Here is a 21,358-nt window from a genome sequence, read left to right on the forward strand (position 1 = left end):
GGAGAACAAGTACTCCAGACTGTGATAACAGGGCACTGAGAGAGTTAGGTCCCAGAGGGCAGTAGAGTGGCTAGTAGAGCCACTGCCTCACCGTGCCAGACCCTGGTCTGATCTTGGCCTCAGGAGATGACTGAGAAAAAACAAACTAAACTGTACAGATTTATTTATCTTGTAATGCATTGAACTGCTGCCGCAAGGTCAACAAGTGTCACCGATGAAATTAAACCTGATCTGATTCTGGCTGTGGGCTAGCATGCCATGGATGTGGGGCTGAAGGGTCTGCATTTCTTTAGATCTGTGCAATGTATCCAGCCATCTGAGCTGTCCTCTCTTTCCTTCGCATTGCAAACGTCCTTGCTTCATTAGTCGGTTACTGTATTCAGTCCGCAATAATGTGGCAGCACAGCCTTCACAGGGGCATTAATAACTTGCAGGGTGGTTGATATCAGGAACAAGGAGGTGGCTTCAAATACAATCGCCACATTCAGTAACTTAAATAGATATGTTACAGGTGGATAGAGACCTGGAACGTAGAACCGTGCTGCATGAGAACAGGCTCTGCAGCCAGCATTCTGCTGACCAAGATGACATTAAATTGCATGTGAACCATATTCCTCCATTTCCTTCCTGTACATGTGGCTGTCCAACTGTCTTGTAAATGTTTCAGTTGTATCTACCTTCACTTCCCCAGACAGCTCAGCCCGTTCCAGGCATTCACCACTGTCTGTAAAAAAAAAGTTTCCTCACAAACCTTCTTACTTCCTCATCCCCCAAAACTAAAGTGACACCCTCCAGTAAATGGGGTGGATGGACAAAAGGGGTCAGCATGGGCATGGCTGGCCAAATGGCATGCTTTTTGTGCTCTGACTATAAGATAACATCAGCTTTTGTAGGGAGCTAATCATGATGAAAGACTTGGGGAGAGGGATGTGGAGAGGTTCAGGGGAAAATCCTGAAGTTTCAGGCTCGGCAACTGAGGGCACTGGAATCAGTCACAGAGAGACTTGAGGGAGTTATGTTTGGAGGAAGGTAGAGGCTTTGGAGATCTGGAGCTGGGGGCGTCCACAGAGATGGGAAGGGTCACAAGTGGGAGCTGAACTTTAGCACAGACACTGGAAATACTTAACCACAGAAAGGCTGAATCTGAGTACAGTCTGTTGTGAACTTAAACTCTGAGACCAGAGCTCATCAAGACAACAAAGGGAGGGTTAATGAGTTTGAGAGACTTCCACACTTCTGTGTGAACAGACAGTGTCTGTCATGGGGGACCGTCTAATTTCTGTGACCTTGGAAAGACTTTGTCCATCTCTGTCATGGTCGCTGGTCACCTGTGCAACACAAGCCGCTCTCCTTCCCTGCCTTTGTCACCCGGACTCCAGGCCTATCTCAACACCCTCCTAACAAAATTTTCTCTCCATCCTCTTCCTGCACTCTCAGGATGTAAGGGTGTTGCCGGGCTAGACTAGGTATCTAATTCCTCAGAATGAGGGAGAATGAAGTGGGACGTTTACAATTGTGAGACACATGGATGAGGTAAATAGTAATTCAACGCCAGGGCAGAGGGGCATTTATACATTTAGAGTCAGAGGGGAAAAAATTTAAAAGGACCAGAGGGGTGACCTTTTCACATAGAGGGTGGCGGGTGCGTGGAATGAACCTTAAGTGTCTCCACGGTACAACCGTAATGTCTGCACAGCACAACCGTAATGTCTCCACAGCACAACCGTAATGTCTCCACAGCACAACCGTAATGTCTCCACAGTACAACCGTAATGTCTCCACAGTACAACCGTAATGTCTCCACGGCACAACCGTAATGTCTCCACAGCACAACCCTAATGTCCCACAGCACAACCGTAATGTCTCCACGATACAACCGTAATGTCTCCACGGTACAACCGTAATGTCTGCACGGTACAACCGTAATGTCCCACAGCACAACCGTAATGTCTCCACGGTACAACCATAATGTCTCTATGGTACAACCGTAATGTCTGCACGGTACAACCATAATGTCTCCACGGTACAACCGTAATGTCCCACAGCACAACCGTAATGTCTCCATGGTACAACCGTAATGTCTCCACGGTACAACCATAATGCCTCCACAGTACAACTGTAATGACTCCACAGCACAACCGTAATGTCTCCACGGTACAACCATAATGCCTCCACAGTACAACTGTAATGACTCCACAGCACAACCATAATGTCTCCATGGTACAACTGTAATGTCTCCACAGCACAACCGTAATGTCTCCACGGTACAGCCATAATGTCCCACAGCACAACCGTAATGTCTCCACAGCACAACCATAATGTCTCCACAGCACAACCGTAATGTCTCCACTGCACAACCGTAATGTCTCCACGGTACAACCGTAATGTCTCCACGGTACAACCATAATGTCTCCATGGTACAACCGTAATGTCTCCATGGTACAACCATAATGCCTCCACGGTACAACCGTAATGACTCCACAGCACAACCGTAATGTCTCCACAGTACAACCGTAATGTCTCCACTGCACAACCGTAATGTCTCCACAGTACAGCCGTAATGTCTCCACAGTACAACAGTAATGTCCCACAGCACAACTGTAATGTCTCCACAGCACAACCGTAATGTCTCCACAGCACAACCGTAATGTCTCCACAGTACAACCGTAATGTCTCCACAGCACAACAGTAATGTCCCACAGCACAACCGTAATGTCTCCACAGCACAACCGTAATGTCTCCACAGCACAACCGTAATGTTCCACGGCACAACCGTAATGTCTCCACAGCACAACCGTAATGTCCCACGGCACAACCGTAATGTCTCCACAGCACAACCGTAATGTTTCCACGGCACAACCGTAATGTCTCCACGGTACAACCGTAATGTCTCCACAGTACAGCCGTTATGTCTCCATGGTACAACCGTAATGTCTCCACAGCACAACCATAATGTCTCCACGGTACAACCGTAATGTCTCCACAGTACAACCGTAATGTCTCCACAGCAGAACCGTAATGTCTCCACAGCACAACCGTAATGTCTCCACAGCACAACCGTAATGTCTCCACAATACAACCGTAATGTCTCCACAATACAACCGTAATGTCTCCACAGCACAACAGTAATGTCTCCACAGCACAACCGTAATGTCTCCACAGCACAACCGTAATGTTCCACGGCACAACCGTAATGTCTCCACAGCACAACAGTAATGTCCCACGGCACAACCGTAATGTCTCCACAGTACAACCGTAATGTCTCCACAGCACAACCGTAATGTCTCCACAGTACAACCGTAATGTCTCCACAGCACAACAGTAATGTCCCACAGCACAACAGTAATGTCCCACAGCACAACCGTAATGTTCCACGGCACAACCGTAATGTCTCCACAGCACAACAGTAATGTCCCACGGCACAACCGTAATGTCTCCATGGTACAACCGTAATGTCTCCACGGTACAACCGTAATGTCTCCACGGTACAACCATAATGTCTCCACGGTACAACCATAAGGTTTGCATGATACACATGGTTCCACAATTAAGGATAAAGGGGAAGCCTTTTAGGACCGAGATGAGGAAAAACTTCTTCACACAGAGAGTGGTGAATCTGTGGAATTCTCTGCCACAGGAAACAGTTGAGGCCGGCTCATTGGCTACATTTAAGAGGAAGTTAGATATGGCCCCTGTGGCTAAAGGGATCAGGGGGTATGGAGAGAAAGCAGGTACAGGGTTCTGAGTTGGATGATCAGCCATGATCATATTGAATGGCGGTGCAGGCTCGAAGGGCTGAATGGCCTACTCCTGCACCTATTTCCTATGTACTACAACTGTAATATCTCCACAGTACAACTATGATGCTCTCCTCAATACATCTTATTGAGAGGGTTTAATGGGATGTGGAGTAAATGCAGGACATTGGGACAAGCTGGGTGGGCAATGTGGATAGCATGGGCTCGGAGCGTCAAAGGGTCTGTATCTGGGCTGTATGGCTCTATGACTCCACAAAATCTGTGATGGGAAGCTTTCTCCAGGAATTCCCTACCCCCTACACATGGTTTCAAGTTGCCACATTAACAGCTGATTAAGGTGATAGGGTTGATCAGGAGGGAGGATGAAATCTAATCAATCCTGTGCATGAGAATTGATGCCGGCTGTGGGACCAGAGCCGATATCATCACTGAACAATCCACATTTTATTGAAAAGGCCGTCAATTGAGATTTCCTTGTCTAAACTCAATACGCACTGAGGGAGACTAGGCTGCAGGCTGTCCTGGGCAGATGCACGCCCCTCACTGGAGAAGGAGTGTAATAGCAGCTGGTGCTCCCTGTTGAGCAGAGGCCTTGAACGACTCCCTCAAACAGGGAGGCCATTGTGAGTCACAGGGTGTCTCCCCTCAAAGTGGCAAAGTACCAGTGGGGGAATTGTTACCTCCCAGCTGGGAGAGCTTTCAACCACCTGAGGCCCTCCTTCACCATCCTTCCTTTACCCTCACACCCCTCACCTTCCCGTTCTCCCCCCCTCCTTGCCTCCCATCCCCCATCATACCTTATCAGCTTCTGTACTTTTTCCCATAGATGCTGCCTGGCCTGCCAAGTTCCTCCAGTATTTTGTGTGTGTTGTTCCTCCCGCCACCCCCTCACTTTCCCCGCTTTCCTAAATCTCCCCTTCCTCATTGGCATTCTGTTCTCTCATCACCCTCCCCTACCCATTACCTACTCCTCAGCCAGCACTCCCTACTCTTCACACCCTTCCTCCTGCCCTCCACATTGTATCCTAGCTTATCTCTTACTGTCCCCTCCCACCTCTCCTCTCCATCCTCATCCAACATTTGTGTTGCAGTTTGTTGAGATTACAACAGGATCTGGATCCACTGGGAATGGCAGATGGAATTTAACTTGTGGGTTGCACTTTGAGAAGTTAAACCAGGGCAGGACTTACAGAGTACTCTGATCTCTGTGCTTGGGCCATGGAGAGCAGACAGACATGGACATGGTTTTCCGAAAGTAGGGACACAGGTAGACAGAGAGGTGAGGGAGGTTTCTGGCCCAGCGGCCTTCATCAGTCAGGACTCTGTGTAAAAGAGTTCAAGGACAAAATCAAGATTGCTTAATGTCATTTCCAATACACAAGTATTGGTGGCATCCGTCAGTCTCAAGAGACCATGGATCTGCGCCTGGAGTTTCCAGGGCGCAGGTCTGAGCAGGGTTGTGTGGGAGACCGGCAGTTGCCCAAGCTGCAGGCTTTCCCCTCTCCACGCCACCAATGTTGTCCAAGGGAAGGGCACTAGGACCCATGCAGCTTTAGACCGGTGACGTCGCAGAGCAATGTGTTGTTAAGTGCCTTGCTCAAGGACACAAACACAGCTGAGGCTCGAACCAGTGACCTTCAGGTTACTAGTCTAATGCTTTGCCCACTAGGCCACGCGCCAACACTTTTCTACACAAGTATAAAAGAGAACAAAATAATTGTTACTTTTGGATCCAATGCAGCTAAAAAAAACCTCAATAACGTAATAAAAAACACTATATAAATAAATATACATAGCTTATATACATAGATTGCATGTTTGTAGAGTGACACTAGGCACAGGAGTGTCTGTACATAAAGTGACTGCCTGGAACTGATAAGATAGTGATGATTTGGGGTGGGGAGGGATGGGTTAGTGGGTGTTGGTTTTGATCAGCCTTACTGCTTGGGAAAAGTAACTACAAACCCCATTTCCAGAAAAGTTGGGATATTTTCTAAAATGCAATAAGAATAAAAATCTGTGATATGTTAATTCACGTGAACCCTTATTTAACTGACAAAAGTACAAAGAAAAGATTTTCAATAGTTTTACTGACCAACTTAATTGCATTTTGTAAATATACACAAATTTAGAATTTGATGGCTGCAACACACTTAACAAAAGTTGGGACAGAGTTAAAATAAGATTGAAAAGTGCACAGAATATTCAAGTAACACCAGTTTGGAAGACTCCACATTAAGTAGGCTAATTGGTAGCAGGTGAGGTATCATGACTGGGTATAAAAGTAGCGTCCATCAAAGGCTCAGTCTTTGCAAGCAAGGATGGGTCATGGCTCACCCCTTTGTGCCAAAATTCGTGAGAGAATTGTTAGTCAGTTCAAAAGGAACATTTTCCAATGCAAGATTGTGGAGATTTTAGGTCTTTCAACATCTACAGTACATAATGTGAAAAGATTCAGAGAATTCAGAGACATCTCAGTGCGTAAAGGGCAAGGTCAGAAACCACTGTTGAATGCGCATGATCTTCGAGCCCTCAGGCGGCACTGCCTAAGAAACCGTCATGCTACTGTGACAATTATAGCCACCCGGGCTTGGGAGTACTTCGGAAAACCATTGTTTCTTAACACAGTCTGTCGCTGCATCCAGAAATGCAACTTGAAACTATTACGCAAGGAGGAAGCCATACATCAACTCTATGCAGAAATGCCGGTGAGTTCTCTGGGCCCAAGCTCATTTCAGATGGACTGAAAGACTGTGGAACCGTGTGCTGTGGTCAGATGAGTCCATATTTTAGCTAGTTTTCGGAAAAAACGGGCGTCGAGTTCTCTGTGCCAAAGATGAAAACGACCATCCTGATTGTTATCAGCGGAAGGTGCAAAAGACCAAGGAATTTCATATGACAGTGTAGCCACATACCACAAAAGCCGACAGTTTTGAAAAGTAGTTTTGCTTCTTCATCATTCTGAATGTCGATAGTTTCTTTTTGCCAGCTCTCTTCCGTGCAAGAAGAGGAAGGAAGAAGCTTACTTAGGATTAGGAAACAAGGAACATACAGTTCTCTAGAGAGTTACAGGTAGCCAAGAATGGACTTGGTGTAACATTTTATTCTGCTTTCTGTTGCTGTTCTGTCTTCTTATGCCAGCTGTCTGCACTTCTTTTTGAAATGATCTGTATGGAAGGAATGCAAAACCAAGATTTTTCACTGAACCTCATTACATAGGACATTAATAATCCATTACTAATTCCTTTACCTCCCCAACACTCAGTTGATGCTCAACTTTGTTGCTCTGTGGAAAGAGGAACAAGGTTTGTTTTCCCTTCAGAAGTGGGGGGAGAAAACTTTGAACGTTAAAGAGGACATGAGAAGGTCTTGTTGAGTAGGATTAGGGAAAACCCCAAGGCATTCTACATGTAGGTGAAGAACAGAAGTCTGACTGGAGTGAGGGTAGGACTGATCAGAGATGAAGAAAATGTGTGTGTGGAGTCAGAGGAGGTAGGAGAGGTCCTTAATGAGTTCTTGCCACAGTGAGAGGGGCCTTGAATGTGAGTTCAGTATAAAGCAGTCTGATATGCTTAACGCAGTGTAACAGGTGAACGTGTCGATGTTAAGAAAGAAGGTATGAAGCAACTTTGAAAACCAGTAGGATGGATAAGTCTTTGGGGCCGTATGGGATATACCATATAACCATATAACAATCACAGCACAGAAACAGGCCATCTCGGCCCTCCTAGTCCATGCCGAACTCTTAATCTCACCTAGTCCCACCTACCCGCTCTCAGCCCATAACCCTCCACTCCTTTCCTGTCCATATACCTATCCAATTCTACCTTAAATGACACAACTGAACTGGCCTCTACTACTTCTACAGGAAGCTCATTCCACACAGCTATCACTCTCTGAGTAAAGAAATACCACCTCGTGTTTCCCTTAAACTTCTGCCCCCTAACTCTCAAATCATGTCCTCTCGTTTGAATCTCCCCTACTCTCAATGGAAACAGCCTATTCACGTCAACTCTATCTATCCCTCTCAAAATTTTAAATACCTCGATCAAATCCCCCCTCAACCTTCTACGCTCCAATGAATAGAGACCTAACTTGTTCAACCTTTCTCTGTAACTTAAGTGCTGAAACCCAGGTAACATCCTAGTAAATCGTCTCTGCACTCGCTCTAATTTATTGATATCTTTTCTATAATTCGGTGACCAGAACTGTACACAATATTCCAAATTTGGCCTTACCAATGCCTTGTACAATTTTAACATTACATCCCAACTTCTGTACTCAATGCTTTGATTTATAAAGGCCAGTGTTCCAAAAGCCTTCTTCACCACCCTATCTACATGAGACTCCACCTTCAGGGAACTATGCACTTTTATTCCTAGATCTCTCTGTTCCTCTGCATTCCTCAATGCCCTACCATTTACCCTGTATGTTCTATTTGGATTATTCCTGCCAAAATGTAGAACCTCACACTTCTCAGGATTAAACTCCATCTGCCAACGTTCAGCCCATTCCTCTAACCGGCATAAATCTCCCTGCAAGCTTTGAAAACCCACCTCATTATCCACAACACCTCCTACCTTAGTATCATCCGCATACTTACTAATCCAATTTACCACCCCATCATCCAGATCATTACCCCAGGTTATTACTGGAAGTACGGGAAGAGGTTTCTGTAACATTGGCAGTGATCACTGGCCATGGGAGTAGTACTAAAAGATTGGAGGGTGCCAAATGTTTTTCCTTTATTCAAGAAAGGTAATTTGAATAATCCTGGAAATTACAGACCAGTGAATCTTGCAACAGTGGTGGCAAACCATTGGAAAAGATTTTTAGAGACAGGAATCCTGACATTTGGAAAAGCATAGTTTGATTTCAGATAGTCAGTGTGGCTTTGTAACCTATGCCTCATGAGCCTGATTGAATACTTTGAGGAAGTGACAAAACAAACTGCTGATAGTAGAGCAGAGGGTGTGGTTTATATGGAATTCAGTACTTCAACAAGGAGGAAGCCTACTTAAGGATCAGGAAACAAGGATCATACCACATAACAATTACAGCACGGAAACAGGCCATCTCGGCCCTTCTAGTCCGTACTGAACGCTAACTCTCACCAAGTCCCACCTAACTGCACTCAGCCCATAACCCTCTATTCCTTTCCTGTCCATATACCTATACCATTTTTTAAAATAACAAAATCGAGCCTGCCTCTATCACTTCTAGTGGAAGAAGCTCCTCTTGTTTATCTGCCTCCCTCCACAGGTGCTACCCAACCCGCTGTGTGTCGACAGATTCTGCAGTCGGAGAGACTCCTCAGCTGCTGGCGCCTGCGCAGGCGCAGTGCTGGCGGGGAGTCAGCAGTTTGTGTTTACAGCGAGATCCTGTTCCACACCGCTCGCTGACTTGTGAGTGTGGGTGGAGGGTAAGGTTAGACAAGGAAAGCGCGCATGATCGGATGAAATGTTTGCCTTGGCTGGAGGGAGGTGAGCAAGAGGGAGAAGTTGCGAGGTCGGCCGCCGAGGGAGCGAGGAGCCGTGTCGGGTGAGTCATTTACCCCGGCGAGCGGTACCAGGACATCCGGGCCGAGTGGGTTTGGGGACAGTGTGTGGTGCATCGCGAAGGGTTACCGCCACGTCAGCCGGGCTGCGGAGGGTTGCTCCTGCATGAGCACCGTGACTCGTGCGAGCTCCCACGCCTGCGACGCGAACTTCTGGGTGAAAGTTTCCTCGGCCCGGAACTCCTGGAGTTGGGGAGAGGAGAAGGGGCTGCCTGGGCATAGAGGGAGGGACTTTCTCCAATCGCCCCTTTAACTTTGTTTACTGCGCTTTAAGGTCCCGTGCGCTTAACAAACTTCTCTATGGTTCTCCATTTCCTAGAAATCCTTGGTTAACGAGGGAGGACTCAGACCAACTCGGCAGAAAATGAAGTGTTTTTTTTGAAGTTTTAATTCACGAAACTGCCGCAATGAGCTTGCATAAACCGTTCTGATAACGGCCTTACAAATATTTAGTGTTTAGGCAATAGGAGGCCATTTGGACCGTCAAATCTGTGGCGGTCACGCAGCTATCCCATTCGCCGCTCTAAATGTCCACGGTAACCTGTTCTCCCTGACAGTTTTCTATCAGTACAACCCAGTACAACCCAGTACTTTTGTTAGTCCTGATCTGAAACACTGACAGTTAGTTTTCCTACACCGAGGTCGTTTCATCCACTGAGTTATTCCAGCAGTTTTTATTTCTGCAGCAGATTCTAGCATTTGGAGTTTCTTGTGTCTTCACTCTGGATAATGTACAGCAGCGCAGTTAACCGATGGTCCCTGGGATGTGGCCAGGAACCGGGGGCACACAGTCACAGGTGTACTCTGCACAAGGAGGTCAGGACGTCCATTTGGTGTAGTAGGAGCTGTGGGGCAGTAGCACCTCATGCCACGTTGCTGAGGGTTAACAGCTGGCTAAAGCTTTGCAGAAACGGGCCATTTTTGTGTATCCATCCCCTTTGCAGACTGTCTTCGAAAGCATGGATTATAGGGAGAGGTTGGTTATGCTTCAACTTCCTGGAACTCAGCTGGAGTAATGGCTGTAGTCCTGGTCATCACACCACATCAAGGATGTGACAGGACTGGAGAGGAGGAGGAGGAGATTCACCAGGATGTTGACTGGGATAGAGCTGAGGAGAGACTGGAGAGGCTGGGTCTATACCCTCTGGCGCAGAGGAGGTTAAGAGGAACATGTTTGGAGAATATAAAATTGTGAGGGATATGGACTGCTGGAAGCTCTACCCCATATCAGAGGAAGATTAGAGGACATAGTGTAAGGGGAAGTAATTTTAGATGGCATATCAGTGAGAATGGTTTCAGCTGGAGCGTAGCAAGTACCTGGAGTACAGTATAGAGAGTGAGGTTGAAGCTGATAGCCTTGAAGGGGTGTCTGGACCACGTAGGCATTGAAGGGGGATGGACTGAATGCTGGATGTGGGGTTAATGTGGAAGGATGCTCACTGGTTAGCATGGATGAGTTGGCCTAATGGACTTTTTCCGAGCTGTATGATTCCTCAATTCCTTCCCTTAAGATGATGAGGCCGAGGTGGAAGCGCAGACTCTTCCATGGGTGGGGCAGAAGGAAGGTGGGCAGCTTTGAGGAGGCATGCTCCTTCTGTTACTTACGCAGGACCACCGTGTGCTCCTGATGCATGGCCTTGAAGTTCGCAGTACCACCCTGAACGTTCCCTTCCTCCCTCTCTGAGCGGTCACGGGATCCGGTAAAGCAATGCAATTCCTCATATCACATCTATGAATCTTGCCACCAAGCATTCTTAAACTTCTACAGATGTGCTGTTTTCAGTATCCTGACTGGTTGCAGCATGACCTGGAGTTGCAATTTGAATGTGTAGGAGCACAGGAAACTGCAGAGAATAGTGAACTCAACCAACACATCATGGGCACACCATGAGTAGTTTCTGCAGGAGGCATTGCCTTAGGAAGACTATCTCCATCATCAAAGGTCCCCACCATCTGGGCCATGTCATGTTTCTGTGGCTATCATTAGGCCGGAGGTTCAGAAGCCTGATAATCCAAGACATTAGGTTCAGAAACAGCTGCTTCCCTTCAAACATTTGATTCCTTAGCCAACCCTTACAACTGTAACCAGTAGTTTGGCAACACTATCCATCATTTTGTCCACTTTAAACTAACAGTGGCTCTTTCTGCTTTAATTGCATTCTTCCTTGTTGAAATTTTGTGTAATTCATGATTTTCTTGTGGGTGCTGTTTATCTGACGCTATGATGCGGTGATGCTGCTGTCAGTAAGTTTCACACCACACTCGTGCCGATGTGTATCTTGCATTTACACGATGTTGACATTTCCTTGGTCCACCCCGTACTCTACTGCAAAGGCTCGAATTAGGTGTTTGTTTCAGCATCCCGGCACTGGGCAGAAACCTCATGGTCTGCCAGGCAGTGGTGATTTGCCCTCTACTTGTCTCCAAGACTTGGATTGCCCTCAGCAGGCACCTGATCATTTCCAGCACCACTCCTCCGTCTGGTGGAACGGGTCCTCACTCTCAATGATTTCTCCCTCGGCTCCTCCCACCTCCTTTAAACAAAAGGTGCAGCCACGGGCACTTGCGTGGGTCCCGGCTATGCCTGCCTTTTTGTCGGCTATGTGGAACAGTTGATGTTCCAAGTAAACACTGCATCACTGCCCAGCTTTTCCTACGCCACATCGACGACTGCATTGGTGCTGCTTCCTACACGACTTCATCAACTTTTCTTCCCAATTTTTACTCTACCCTCAAATTTACCTGGTCCATTTCCGACACCTCTCTTCCCTTTCTCAATCCCTCCGTCTCTGTCTCTGGAGACAGCTTATCTACTGGTAACTTATATAAACCCACAGATTTTCTCAGCTACCTGGACTATACCTCTTCCCACCCTGTCACTAGTAAAAATGGCATCCCCTTCTCTCAATTCCTCTGTCTCCACTGCATCTGCTCTCAGGATGAGGCTTTTCATTCCAGAGCTAAGGAGATTCATCTCTTCAAAGAAAGGGGCTGCGCTTCCTCCACCATCAACACTGCCCTCATCTGCATCTCTTCCATTTTGCACATGTCCGCCCTCACCCCATCCTCCTGCCACCACACTGGGGATAGGGCTCCTCTTGTCCTCACTTACCTCCCCACCTACCTCTGCATCCTGCACATGATTCTCCGTAACTTCTGCTTTCTCCAAAGGGATCCCACTACCAAGCACATCTTTCCCTCCCCCCACTGTTTTCCACAGGGATCACTTCCTAAGTGACTCCCTTGTCCATTTATCCCTTCTCACTAATCTCCCTCCTGGCATTTACCCTTGCAAGTGGAACAAGTGCTACACCTGCCCCTGCGCCTCCTCCCTCACCACCATTCAAGACCCCAAACAGCCCTTCCAGGTGAGGTGACACTTCACCTGTGAGTCTGTTGGGGTCATCTACCGTATCAGATACTCCAGGTGTGGCCTCCTGTATTTCGGTGAGACCTGATGTAGATTGGGAGATGGCTCCACCAGAAAAAGTGAGATCTCCTGGTGGCCACCCATTTTAATTCTACTTCTCATTCCCATTCCGACATGTCAGTCCTCTACTGCTGCGATGAGCCCACAATCAGGTTAGAGGAGCGACACCTTATATTCTGTCTGGGTAACCTCCAACCTGATGGTGTGAGCATTGATTTCCCGAACTTCTGGTAACTGCTACCACACTCCTTCTCCATTCCCCATTCCCTCACCTTCCCTCTCCTCTCTCACCTCATCTCCTTACCCGTCCATCACCTCCCTCTGGTGCTCCACCCCATCCCTTTCTTCCATGGCCTTCTGTATCAGATTCCCCCTTCTCCAGCCCTTTATCTCTTTCACCTGTCGATTTCCCAGCTCTTTACTTCACCCCTCTCCCACCTCCTGGTTTCATCTATCACCTACCTCCTTGTACTTCTTGCTCCCAGCCCCCCCCCCCCCCCACCTGACTTCTCATCTTTACTCTCCAGTCCTACTGAAGGGTCTCAGCCTGAAACATCGACTGTACTCTTTTCCATAGATGCTGTCTGGCCTTCTGAGTTCCTCCAGCATTTTGTGTGGGTGGTTTTGGATTTCCAGCATCTGCAGATTTTCTCTTGTTTGGAATTCTACCAAAGCTGTCCCTGCAAAATCCTTCCTGTTCACCCAAAGCAGAAGCAGATGAGTGAATCACCCATTCACTCCCAGTCTGACATTAACAGACCTCAGGAGGCTAAGGACATTTGGCATGTCCTGTTGACTCAGCAATTTTTACCGATGCACTCTAGAAAACATCCTATCTGACATTCTAGTGTTGTGAACACAGCTCAGTCCATCTGCACACTGGCCTCTCCACCACTGGTTCTATCTACAATCCTCAGTCTATCTACAATGACTCAGGAAATCATCCCAGTCTTTCCCTTTTCTCCTCTCTCCTGTCGGGCAGAAGATACAAAACTTTGAGAACACATACATCAGGCTCAAAGACAGCTTCTGTCCTACAGTTATCAGACTCCTGAATGGACATCTGATATGTTAAAAGATGGAGTCTTGATCTCCTAGTCTTGCACTTTATTTATCTATCTGCACTACACTTTCTCTGGAACTGTAACTCTATATTCTGTATTCTTTCAATTTTACTACCTCAGAGTATTTATGTACAGCAATAAATTAGCCATGATTGAATGGGGAGAGAACCTGATTGGCAATTAACCACAGTCTTTGGACTGTGGGAGGAAACTGGAGCACCTGGAGGAAACCCACATGGTCATGGGGAGGATGTATAGGAATTGAAGCTGGGTCGCTGGTACTGTGAAGCGTTATGCTAACCACTATGCTACCACACCACTCCACAGTATGTGTGGGAAGAGTGAACAAAGAAATACAAAATTAATTATTTTTCTCCTTGCATTTCTTGGCATGTGGATAAACTGGCTTGGCATTATGGAAAATCATGATACAGGCGTTTTTCTAGCTACACGGTCCTCCTGTAACGTGTGAGTCACCTGTAATGGAATGTACAGTGTCAATTGTTGACTTTGTTGCCAAGTTTGCAGATGATACAAAGATTGGTGGAGGGGCAGGTAGTGTTGTGGAAACAGGTAGGATGCAGAAGGACCTAGACAGATTAGGAGAATGGGCAAGAAAGTGGCAATGAATACAATGTTGGAAAATGTATGGTCATAAACTTTGGTAGTAGAAATAAATGTGCAGGCTATTTTCTAAATGGGGAAAAAGTCCAAAAATCTGAGATCCAAAGGGATTTGGGAGTCCTTGTGTGCAGAACACCCACAAAGTTAACTTGCAGATAGATCGGTGGTGAGGAAGGCGATTGCAACGTTAGCATTCATTTCAAGAGGTCTAGAATACAAGAGCAAGGATGTGATGCTGAGGCTTTATTAGGCAGTAGTGAGGCCTCACCTGAGTATTGTGAACAGTTTTGGGCTCCTCATCAGAGAAAAGATGTGCCGGCATTGGAGAGGGTTCAGAGGAGGTTCACAAGGATGATTCTGGAATGAAAGAGTTGTCATACGAGGAGTGTTTGATGGCTGTGGGCCTGTACTCACTGGAATTTAGAAGGATGAGGTGGGGATCTTACTGAAACTTTTCGAATGTTGAAAGGCCTAGACAGAGTAGATGTGGAAAGGATGGTGGGAGAGTCTAGGACAAGAGGGCACAACCTCAGGATAGAGGGGCATCCATTTATAACAGACGTGGAGAAATTTCTTTAGTTGGAGGGTGGTGAATGTGTGGAATTTATTACCATAGGCAGCTGTGGAGGCCAGGTCATTGGGTGTATTTAAGGCAGAACTTGATTGGACAGGCATCAAAGTTTATGGGGAGAAGGCCAGAGTGTGGGGCTGAGGAGGGAAAAGAAGGATCAGCCATGATTGAATGGCAGAGCAGTCTTGATGGGCCAAATGGCCTAATTCTGTTCGCCTGTCTTATGGTTTTATTGTCATGTGCATGTACAGTGTGGTCGGGCGCAGTGAAAAACTTGCAGCAGTGTCAGGCTCACAGTTTCAGATAAGCAGCATTCACAAGAAATACATCGATTAAGCACAACTATTACAAAAAAAAAGCCAAAGTTCTTATTAGTGCAAAATGATCAAAATAAATATAGTGTTGCCATATTGAGGACGTGATTAGAGTTGTGCTGGTTGGTTCAAGGAATGAATGGTTGAGGAGGAGTAGTTGTTCTTGAACCTGGTGGTGAGAGGCTCTGGGCCCCGTAGCTCCTGCCTGGTAGTGACAAGGCGATGGCATGGTCCTTATGGTGGGGATTTGTGATGCCAAAGCTGCCCTCGTGTGGATACTTCTGATGGTAGTGAGAGATGAGTTCAGGATGACTCCACTACACTCTGCAGCTTCCTGCATTCCTGTGCATTGAAATTTCCTGATCAGACCATGCTCTAACTGGCTAAAGCTGTGGTACGGGCTTTTAAACCATTTATTGACTCGGATAAAGGAAGTAGGAACAGGAAGCTTTGAAATGTTTCCATAAATATTATTTGGTCTCTGTGTACGGATCTCCAGGCTCCTTCCCAGTGGTAATAATGAGAAGAGGGCATGGCCCAGACGGCGAGTATCCTTAATGACGGATGCAGCTTTTTGAGACACTAGCTCTTGAAGATGTCCGCTGTGGTGGGGCAGGTTGTCCTGAGATGGAACTGGCTCAGACTAAACTCCAGGTCGGGCAGTGTTGCAACCAACCTGAATGTCTCCAGTGTGCTTCTGTAGATATATTGCAGAGTAAGGCTTTGGAAGAAGAACATTCCGGACCCAACCAGAGTGCAGACTCTGTTCGTCCTGTGCTGCTTTGCAAGGATTAATCACCTTGTAATGAAGGCACCTCATGGCTTGAACAATCGTGATTGAATTGAGGGGGAGAAGAATAGGTTGAATTTTTAGTAATTATATCAGGACATCAATGGGGGACATGACAGCAGAGCTAGCTAAAGTGAACTGGCAAATTCGATCAGCATTGGGCCAGTAGGAGTGTAGTGGCAGGCACTGACAGACGCCTTTCAGAATAGATACAAGGTTCCAAGAAAAAGGCCCATGGTCAGAAAGGTCCCATACTTGAAAAGAAAACAAGTAATTGCTGAAAGATGGGCGACAGAGTATCTTATAAATGTAATGAATAACAAGGAAGGACGGATTAGGAAGAAAAATGTTGACTGAAGGATAAATTAGCTAGAACTATGAAAACAGGTTGCGTGAGTTTCTATAGCATGAACAAAGACTTACAGCAAGTGAGCCAAAATTAATGTAAAATGAAGAGATACCAGATGAATTTAAGTAATCTTATATCAGTCTTTGCTGTAGAGGGTACATGTGACAGCCCAGGAGCAGCTCTAATCTGAAACTGGAAGTTAGAAGGAATGAGGGAAAATTGCTGAACATTCAGTAGTATTGAGCAAACTGTTCGAGCTGTGGGCTGACGTATCTCTAGGTCATAAAGTTATAAAGTGGCAAAGCAAAAGAATGGGCCCTTTAGTCTTAAGACCATAGGAATGTGAAACCATTCCTATAATCCTTCACCAGCCCCTTACCAATCAAGAGCCTTTGAACCTCACCCTTAAATATACCCAATGTCTTGGCCTCCACCATGACAAGTTCCACAGATTCACCACTCTCTGGCTGAAAGAAATTCCTCCTCATTTCACTTTGAAAGGGATGTCCCTTAATTATGAGGCTGTGTCCTCAGATTCTTTTGATGGCTACCCTATCCAGGCCTTCTGGTATTTGTAGAGTAACACACAGAAAATGCTGGAGGAACTCGGCAGGCCAGGCAGCATCTATGGAAAGGAATATCCAGTCAATATTTCGGGCCAAGAACCTTCATCAGGACTTCTTGTATTTGGTAGGTGTGAATGAGATCTCCCCTTGTTCTTCTAAACTCCACTTAGTACTGGCCCTGAGACATGAAATGATCTTCATATAACACACACACAATGCTTTGTCAGATATGAAGCCCAAAATGACTGTGCTGAGCACCATTCCCATCTCTACTAATTCCACATGCGTCCATGCCCTACTCTTTCACATTCTTGTACAGATGCTTCTTTAATGTCACTACTGACCCTGGTTCCATCATCTCCTCTGAGAGCTCATTCCAGATCCCATTTATCTCTGTGTGAACAGTTTACCCTTCAGATCCCCTTTGGATTCCTTCCCTCTCACTTTAAACCTACCCCCTCTAGTTTTATACACACCTACAAGGGCAAACTAGAGGGCATAGGTTTAGTGTGGGGGCAGGGAAGATTTAAAAGGGGGCAACTTTTTCACATGAGTCCGTGGAGCGAGCTGCCAGGGGAAATTGGTACCCAAAACATTGACTGTACTTCTCCCTGTAGATGCTGCCTGGCCTGCTGCGTTCCACCAGCATTTTGTGTGTGTTGTTTGAATTTTCAGCATCTGCAGATTTCCTCGTGAAACAGAATGTAGGATATAGTGTTACAGTGTCCAAGGATACAGTAAAATGCAAGGTCATAACGAGGTAGGTTGTAGGGCTGAGTCTAGTAATCTATGTATATAAATCTTATGTATTTATATTTACTGTGTTTTTTTATTATTGTGTTCTTTATCTTGTGTTTTTTTCAAACTGCCTTGAATCTGGAGTAACAGTTACTTCATTCTCCTTTACACTTTGTGTACTGGAAATGACACTCAACTATCTTGAATCATACTGCATTTGGGCACCATTCAATAGTGCTAAACAGCGGGTAGAAGTGGTGTTTGATAGAAAAGGTTCAGGGGGATATGGGCCAATTTCAGGCACATGGACTAGCTCAGTTTGGCAACTTGGTCAGCATGAAGGAGTTGGACTCAAGGGTCTGTTTCGTGTTGTAGAACTCTGTGATTGTGAGATGGTCTGCAATGATGAAAGTATTCTTCAGCTTCCAGCATAACTAAGTGGACCGTGAACCCAGTGCTTTCGGTAGGAGTTTGTACTGTGACAGGAAACAGATGTGGAGAGTTCTAGAAACCATCACAGTCACTTGAGAAATGATCGTGAGTGTGTGAGACGTAAAAATTGACCCCACCTGTGGACCAGCTTCATAAGTTCAGTCAGTAATTTTCTTGTTTCAGAACAAGGCACATTTACTACATAAAGACACAGTAATCTGCAAATGATGGGATCTGGGCGACACTACAATCTGCTGAAGGAACTTGTTGAGTTAGGCAGTATCTGTGGAGGCAGAGAGAAGGTTGACATTTCAGGTCTTGGCTTGAAGCATTGACTGCCCCTCAGCTCCCACAGGTGCTCCTGACTCACTATCTTCCTCTACCAGCCACATAAAAACCTCATGCAGTGGCGCTGGACTGTGGGTCTTTCTTGGTGTTACTCTCAGAGATTTTGCTGAGTTACCCCAGTAGAACCAATCACCTACCTTGGAAGCAAGAACCTTAGAGTCACCTCAGAACCTTACATCATAAAGGAAGCCATGCAGCCTGTTGTTTTTGTGATTAGTTCCTTGGACCTCACCTCTTCACATGACCCCCCACATTTGCCCCTTTTCAAGTGTATATCTTTCAACTTGCTTGCAAGTCCCCTTGGGGAGGCCTGCCCCTCCTGGCAACTTGTCTGCAAAGAAAATGTCTCTCTGCCTTCTTTCCTTCTCTCATGTTTACTTGCCAGTTAATTGGGATCTGTCTTCATTAGTTACTGAGTCTCCTCAGAGCAGATGTGCTTGCCCTTTAAGAAGCTCCCAGTTTCCTCAGTTAAATATTCCTGGGATACCAGCCTGGACTCTTGCAAATTAATCGGCAAGCATTTCTTGACACTCTGTATCAGTCAAGGGGCGTGGCAGAGATGGAGGCAGTCACCAGTTCTTCGTTAATTTGATCTGTTGCGATTGTTTCTTAAATGATAGGGTCAGAAGATGGCGTTGACAGTCACATCCACCACATTAGGAACAACCTCTGCACCCGCAATCCGCGGAGGGTCGAGCGTCACGGTGTTCAACAGCACCGATTGCTTCAATCCACTGGGAAAACCAGTGGTGGTGCAGAGGAACAGCTTCGGGGGCATTCCCACTGTACTCCTCATTTACTTCATCATATTCTGGGTAAGCAAAGCGCGTTGCCGAGGGACCATCTGCGACAACGAGGGGGAGGCTTAGCAGGTAAGTGGGAAAGTGCAAGTTAAAGTTTATTCAAGAGTCAGTGTCACATCTGGACCACTACATTCAATTCTGGTCGCCCCAACGTAGGAAGGATGTGAAAGGTTTGGTGAAGATATGGCAAGAGGTTTGTCAGTGAGTTAGGGGGCATGTTCCATCAAGAGGTTGGAAGGGGGGACAGACTTGTGTTGTTTTTCTCTGGACCACTGGAGGCTGAGGGGGGCTGTGACAGAAGTTTATAAGATTATGAGTGGGATGGCTGTGGTGGACTGCTAGTCTCTTTTCCTAGGGTCAAAATGTCTAATACTAGATGATATATATTTAAGGTGAAAGGGGGTATGTTCAAAGGGGAGAAGTTTATTTCACTGAGTGGTGGGTGTCTGGAATGGGCTGCCAGGGGTGCTGGTAGTCGCAGATATGATAGTGGTGTTTAAATGGCTTTTGGACAGATGTATGAATTTGCAGTGCATGAAGGAGTGTGGATGATGAGGAGAGACTTAGTTTAATTGGGCATCGTACTCAGCACAGACACTGTGGATCGAAAGCCTGTGCTATACTGTCCTACGTACGCTGGGTCCGTCAAGAACTCAACCAACCAGGATGTCATGGGAAAGTCCTGGTGACCTCAAATGCCAACAAACGGTGTGGTCAGTTTATTAGAGTCCAAGTCTTTTGCAGGAAGTGGGATGAATTGTGGATAAGTGTAAACATTCCTGGTGTACTGCCAAGACTTGTTATTTAATGCTCAGATACAGTAATTACTTTGATAGTCTCCGTCTGTGATGTGAATTAAATTGGTTCAAAACAATCCTCAGTATTTTCAATAACTCTTAAAGAATGCCTTTGTTCTTTAGCCGGTTGCAATGTTCTGGTTCCCCCTGTTTATTTTCCTGGAACCTCTGCAGAGCCTTATCAGATCTTGTTTGCTTTCAAGAGCAACTGGCGGGCATTCTTGTTTAATTTCTCCACATTCAAGTTTACTGTTGTCATGAGTATACATACCCAGTATAGAAATGCCACGAATATTAGCTCATTGCAGTAGCAGCACAGCACACTACAAGATGAGGACAAGCACAAGTTAACATAAACTAGCATAAATTATACATTCTTCACAAGAACAAGGCACTTAGCAGCAGTCTTGTCCTGGTTCTAGCCATGTCAGTGCTACGATCAATAAAATACATCCTTCCTCAGAAGGCCAGTGAAATATCCCTATTGAAGCTCTCCAATTTTTTTACACATGCACGGTAGAAGGCGTCCTATCCAGATGCACTATGGCTCGGTAGGGCAACTGCTCTGCCTGTGCCAAGAATTGTGAACACAGCTCAGTACATTGTACAAGCCAGCCTTCCTTTTGTGGACTGTCCCTACATTTCCCGCTGCCTTGGGAAAGCAGCCAACATGTTCAAGGACCCTCGCTACCCCAGTCATTCTCTGTTCCCCCATTTCCAACGGGCAGAAGATAATAAAGACTGACCATGCTCAAGGACAGCTTCTATCCCAAAGTTATCAACTTTTGGACCTTTCATAGACTGAAGATGAACTCTTAATCTGTTAGCCTACTTCATCACCGAATTGTTTTACTGCACTGACTCTCACCATAACTGTAACTCTACAATAACTATAATCTGTTATTGCTTTTCCTTATGCTGTCTTGATGTACTGAGGTGTGGATTGATCTATTTGGCTGGCGTACAAACAAAAACTCAAGGAATCAAGGAAATTACTGAATGAATTTGTAAAGTACGATACTAGAATACAGAGGGCAGTGGTTGAAGGGACTTATTTGAGCTGGAGGTCTGTGGTGTTCTGCAGGGTCTGTGCCGGGACCTCTGCTGTTTGTGATGTATATAAGTGACCTGGATGAAAATGTAGATAGGTGGGTTGATAAGTTTGCAGATGAAATGAAGATAGGTGGAGTTGTGGAGAGCGTAGATGACTGGCAAAG

General features: G+C 46.1%; 1 protein-coding gene across 1 annotated transcript in view; it reads left to right on the forward strand.

Annotated features, from left to right (window-relative positions):
- Nucleotides 1–9,100: 9,100 nt before the first annotated feature.
- Nucleotides 9,101–21,358, forward strand: part of LOC132401017 (CSC1-like protein 1) — a 121,591-nt gene continuing 109,333 nt past the window's right edge. Inside the window, exons 1-2 of the mRNA XM_059982734.1 lie at nt 9,101–9,299; nt 19,162–19,356. Of these exons, the coding sequence (XP_059838717.1) occupies nt 19,171–19,356 (186 nt within the window). The 5' untranslated portion in view covers nt 9,101–9,299; nt 19,162–19,170. The remainder of the gene's footprint in view (nt 9,300–19,161; nt 19,357–21,358) is intronic.

Source organism: Hypanus sabinus, chromosome 10 (genome assembly GCF_030144855.1).
Source record: "Hypanus sabinus isolate sHypSab1 chromosome 10, sHypSab1.hap1, whole genome shotgun sequence".
Taxonomy (NCBI): Eukaryota; Metazoa; Chordata; class Chondrichthyes; order Myliobatiformes; family Dasyatidae; genus Hypanus; species Hypanus sabinus.